Source organism: Rhopalosiphum padi, unplaced genomic scaffold, assembly GCF_020882245.1.
Source record: "Rhopalosiphum padi isolate XX-2018 unplaced genomic scaffold, ASM2088224v1 scaffold1, whole genome shotgun sequence".
NCBI classification, from domain to species: Eukaryota; Metazoa; Arthropoda; class Insecta; order Hemiptera; family Aphididae; genus Rhopalosiphum; species Rhopalosiphum padi.
Genome location: NW_026869996.1, coordinates 3,043,695 through 3,049,423, shown reverse-complemented (window position 1 = coordinate 3,049,423; position 5,729 = coordinate 3,043,695). Strand labels below are relative to the sequence as shown.

The following is a 5,729-nucleotide window of genomic DNA, read 5'->3' as shown; positions in this document are numbered from 1 at the left end:
TCATTGTAGTGCTCTTTGGTAAACCACATTTTTTGTTTTTTGGTCTGACGTTAACACAAACAAAGCGGATGGTTTCCCAACTCGTGAACACACAACGTATAACTGTCCATGTGAAAAACAATGATTTTCCAAATTTATCCCGCAAACACTAAGCGATTGGCCTTGCGACTTATTAATTGTCATTGCGAACGCAAGGCGAACTGGGAATTGCAATCGTTTGAAGTCAAACGGAAGATCAGTCGGAATCATTGGTATTCGAGGAATACATACATTTTCACCTGCGTACTTTCCGTTAATAATGGTTGCCTCAATTAAATTCGGCATAAGTCTCTTTACCGAAAGTCGAGTACCGTTGCAAAGTCGCGGTGGATTCAAATTACGCAGTATCAAAATAACTGTACCAACTTTCAGTTGCAAGTTATGTGGTGGAAATCCTGGTATCTCCAGAGAGTTCAAAAACTCCGTTGGATAATTTACTACATCATCGGGATTTGTTATTGAATCAACGGATTTGTATGTCACCAAATCGCCAGCAATTTTTGATTGAATGGTGAAATTCAGTGCGTGGACATCATTATTCTTTGCTGCAAGAATTGCTCGTTGACTTAACCAAGCATAATTCTTATAATTCTCACTAATGTTTGGGAAAACATTTTCAATAAGAACTAATTGAGTGTCTACAAATCGGCAAAAGTCGTTGGTAAGAGTAATTAATCCAGATGTCGCATCAACTGGGACTTTTCCATTTCCAAGATCTAACAATTGTTTGGAAAATTGTGCAGCACTTTGATCATTTTGAAGTTGAACTCTCATATTAGTGGTTAGCGATAATGTTTTTACGTTATTCCATAAAGGTGATGCCTTTAGGCAAGCATTCAATTCATCTGCAGGCGTTCCACGGGGAACTACTGGCAACGTCTGCCTGAAATCGCCTGCCAACAATATCATCAAGCCGCCAAAGATGTTGTTATTTCTCCGAAGATCCTTCAGTGTGAAGTTAAGTGCTTCAAGTGATTTCTTATGTGCCATTGTGCACTCATCCCAAACAATGAGCTTGCATTGCATTAACAATTTTCCAATTGCACTGGATCGGGAAATATTGCACGTTGGAGTATCAATTGTGTTTAAATTGAGTGGCAACTTAAGCGCAGAATGTGCAGTACGACCGCCATCTAGAAGAGTCGCCGCAATTCCAGATGATGCTAACGCCAAAGCTATGTCACATCTTGATCGAATAGTGGCCAAAATCAATGAAATGACAAATGTTTTCCCTGTTCCTCCAGGTGCATCCAGGAAGAATAGACCACCAGTATTATTGTCCACCGCTTGCATTAATGTTTTGTATACTTGTTTTTGCTGTTCATTCAGCAACGGAACATTATTTCTAACGAATTCCTGCAATGTATCAACATTGTATTGCAGCTCTCGATTTAATTCTTGGTTGAATGCATCGTGCATCGATCGATTTGGCGCAATCATTCCTACTTCAATCAGTAGCTTGTTTGCAATAGTCAAGCATTGATCCTCAATCAGAATCAATCCTTCATTGTAGATTTCATCGGTTATTTGGATGTCAGGATTATTCGTTTGAATACGCAAGCGATGCAAGATATCTTCACATATGGCGTCTTTGTATTTGTTCCATAACTGAATTGGTTGTGAAGGAAAACATGTGGTGATGATAATTGCGAACAGCGTTCGTATTTGGTACGCATTTGATGAAACAACTGAATCTGCAAGTGTTAAATCCCAATGAGAATCGTTCTCCAGCAAACCCAATAGTTGACATGCTTCTCGATATGTTTGGCATTGGTGGCCATTCACAGTTTTCAAATGCGCAAATGATTTCGGTCCACGTACATTTACTAACAGCAGTCGCAAATAAAAACATTCATCGTTTCTAGGATGAACAGTGTACATACGACCTAGTGCATCAGTTGAAAACACCTGTGGCCAGTCTGGAACTGGGGTTCCTTGTTTGCGACGTTGGAATTTCTTTGTTGATTGATTCCAAGTGTAATACTTGGGCATTTCAACGTACATCAGCGTCGCTGCGAATGGATCTGCTTCACACATTGCAAAGAAGCTAGTCAATGTTGTCGATGGTGGTCTCTCAGCTCGTTGTGCCGCATTAGCCTCAGTGAAGTAAACTCTTTGGCCATTTTCCAAATGCACTGCTAAATGTACAACTGTGGGATATCTTTCATGAATTTGAAATGACAATAATCGCCACAGTGCTTCATTAGTACTGACGTATCTGCCCATTTGGAAGTTGCTGATTTCGTCATTCACATTTTCCGACGCAATACCAAACACAGCCATGTCGCTGCCTTTTGTGACGTACTTGCACAAATATTTGATTGATTTGGCCGAATGACAACTCTCAACGTTTGCATGTGTTTCGAAAATTCGTGATAGCAGCGGGCAATATGGTACAATGAATTCATTTCCGATCTCAATCTCTTGATTTTGAACTTTAACTTTGATAGTTCGACCGTTATCTTCTTTTGAACGCCGACGATAAACTGGATATCCATCGTTCCCTGTGACTGTTTCAGCAACTAACGGTCGCGGATATCGTTTTGTGCACTTTCCATCAGCCATGCAAGGCGATAATGGATTTAATGCACCGCACGGTCCATGCACCATCTGTGTCGTCACAATGTCGTGTAGACGGGGATCAGTGACTGGATCAGGAATTTCAGCTGATATGATGTCATCCACTTCATTTGAATGTAATTTGTTCAGCAACCAAATTAGGATATGAGCATGCGGTAGTCCACGCTTCTGCCATTCCACCGAGTACATATAACAACGTGTGTCACCAAAAACTCGATACTTAGTAAGCACATCCATCATAACCTTGAGTTTTTGCTGAAATACTCTGGCGATTATGTCATGGCGATCTTGCGGTTTTTGACCCGGTTCCAACTCGCGTTCAATTTCCGTCCACTTCGGATTGCATGTGACCGTAATAAATAAATCCGGAGTTCCATAATTTCGCACGTACGTCATAGCGTCTTGAGCGTATTCGTGCATGTGGCGTGGGCTTCCGATATAAGTTGATGGGAGAATCGTCAGTCGTCCAATATTCTGAACATCACCATCTGAATGAATAGCATCACGCAAGTGTATATAGTCCTCAGATCGTAGCTTTGGCTGATTGAATCTGATGAACGCTAAACGTTCGGTCTCGACTTTGACATACATGTCAACAGCGAATTGCTGGAATAGCCGACCGCACTTCAGAATGACATTCTCCTCATGTGTACGAATCATCATACGATACGCATAGTAATTCATTGCGCTTAGATTTTTATTATTCGTTGATACTCCTGAAAATGCAAAATTAAATGAATTGTTAATGGAAACCAATAAAAGTAATAATGGAAATAATTAGTGTGTGAATATTGTACCTGTAATTGGATCGACCATCTTCAACGTGATGTCGTATCCGTCTTGCCCTTGCCAATAAATGATTGGATATTGTAACGCATCGTACAAACGATGTGTCTCGTTTACACGATGCATGATATTGCTTCTTCGCTGAACGACAATGTCTCGTGATTTAGTTGGATCGCCAACAATAATTGCAGCAACATCATTAACGGTGGGTGCATTGAATCTTCGCACATGTTCACCTGTCGGAGTACAATCCGCTCTTATGACAAATTTGTGCGTATCCGATGGCATTCGTTCCAATGCTGTTTTGAACATATTAACCACAGCATTATTAGCGTGAAAAAATGCTTGCAACTGTTCAATAATTCGTCTCTTTAACTGTTGTGCTCCCTGTATATTGCACCGCACGTTCAGCTGATCCACCATCGACGAAATGAAATATATTTGCAGAAATTGATGCGGTTCATCTGGTGTTGGCACCATTGAACCATGCAAATGATATATTTGACCTTGTATCTGTAATTGCAAATAATCATTAAAATTTGTTCATGAATACATTGTAAATCGTGTGATGGTGTAGTGTGTGGTGTATATGAAGTTGTTATGTGTTGCAATTATGTGTTGGTTATGTGTGTTGTATCTTTTACCTTGCAAGTCGGCATGAAGCCGCCTTCTCGAATGATATTAGCTCCAAAGGAAGTCATGCGAAAGCAGTTATTGTATTCAAGGATGTGTTGAAGAAAATGGCTGGAATCGGGATCACTTCCATCAAACAATGTTTTCAGTGGCTGTGGTGGTGTAAGTAATGGATCCAGTTTGACTTTTCCACTTGCGCAGCACAATCCAACCGTTTCTCTTTTGAACTTTACCGCATTGCAATATCGGCATATAGTCGTCATTCGTCCAATATCCAAATTTTCATCATCACTGTAGTTCGCAGTGGGATCATATTGGAATGCCAAGCGATTGTATGATGCCAATGATCTTCGTGTGCTCACGCGATGTCTCAATCGGTCATTTTCTCTTATTATATTTTGTCTTTCTTCTCTTAAGTTCCTTGAATAGACTTGTTGCTGGCTTGCATGTCTTGTGCGGCGGCCGATGTTCGCACGTCGTTCTCTAGGCATTTTGGACTATGGACATAGTGTTGAATTTAACTTCAAATGCACGATCCATATAATTTACAATAAATGAAATTAACTGAACAGAGAATAATGATATCTGTCACACACTTTATCACGCACCGTTGCTATTGGTTTGAAGTACATGCTATGTATAATAGATGGCGCTGTATGTGAAAAACGATTTCCCCACTTTTCTGTTGAATTTTTCCTGAATTTTCCAGAATTTTCTTAGCTATAAACCTCACGGAGCCCAAGACCTTTCCAACGAATGCAAAACCGTGGAAATCGGTTCGTGCGTTCTGGAGTTATAGCGTCAGGGAGGAAAACCGGACTTATTTTTATATAATAGATTATTGGGGGTAGTTAAGGAAAAATGTTAAATTTAATGTATTCAATGGTTTTAAATCTTTATTATTGGGGGTTGTTAAGGAAAAATGTTAAATTTAATTTATTTGATGGATTTAAAGCGGTTTTTATGGGGTTTTTTGATGAATTAATGGTATTTTTAATACATTTTTAGGAAATTTCTGGTTTTTAATCATTTATTATGGGGGGTTGTTAAGGAAAAATGTTAAATTTAATGTATTTGATGGTTTTAAATAGTTTATTATTGGGGGTTGTTAAGGAAAAATGTTAAATTTAATTAATTTGATGGATTTATATCGGTTATTATTGGGGGTAGTTAAGGAAAAATGTTAAATTTAATGTATTCAATGGTTTTAAATCTTTATTATTGGGGGTTGTTAAGGAAAAATGTTAAATTTAATTTATTTGATGGATTTAAAGCGGTTTTTATGGGGTTTTTTGATGAATTTATGGTATTTTTAATACATTTTTAGGAAATTTCTGGTTTTTAATCATTTATTATGGGGGGTTGTTAAGGAAAAATGTTAAATTTAATATAATTGATGGATTTAAATCAATTATTATGGGGTTTTTTGACGAATTAATGGTTTTTTTAATACATTTTAATGAAATTTCTGGTTTTTAATCATTTATTATGGGGGGTTGTTAAGGAAAAATGTTAAATTTAATTTAATTGATGGATTTAAATCAATTATTATGGGTTTTTTTGATGAATTAATGGTTTTTTTAATACATTTTAAGGAAATTTCTGGTTTTAAATCGTTTATTATTGGGGGTTGTTAAGGAAAAATGTTAAATTTAATTTAATTGATGGATTTAAATCAATTATTATGGGTT

At 37.7% G+C, this 5,729-nt stretch overlaps 1 protein-coding gene across 1 annotated transcript; it reads right to left on the bottom strand.

Moving 5' to 3' along the window:
- On the bottom strand, positions 1-4,765 carry LOC132931174 (uncharacterized). The gene is made up of 3 exons (XM_060997297.1): positions 4,050-4,765; positions 3,417-3,918; positions 1-3,335 (listed from the first exon to the last, which is right to left on the bottom strand). The coding sequence occupies exons 1-3, from the start codon at positions 4,527-4,529 to the stop codon at positions 1-3; spliced, it is 4,317 nt and encodes a 1,438-aa protein (XP_060853280.1). The 5' UTR covers positions 4,530-4,765.
- Between the last annotated feature and the right edge of the window lie 964 nt (positions 4,766-5,729).

Bases quoted from the DNA above. Each gene is read 5' to 3' on its own strand.
- LOC132931174 (XM_060997297.1), bottom strand. From the start codon at position 4,529: ATGCCTAGAGAACGACGTGCGAACATCGGCCGCCGCACAAGACATGCA. The intron at 3,919-4,049 runs GTAAAAGATACA...TTGCAATTACAG, and splicing joins GCTTCATGCCGACTTGCAAG to ATACAAGGTCAAATATATCA. The intron at 3,336-3,416 runs GTACAATATTCA...TTGCATTTTCAG, and splicing joins GATGGTCGATCCAATTACAG to GAGTATCAACGAATAATAAA.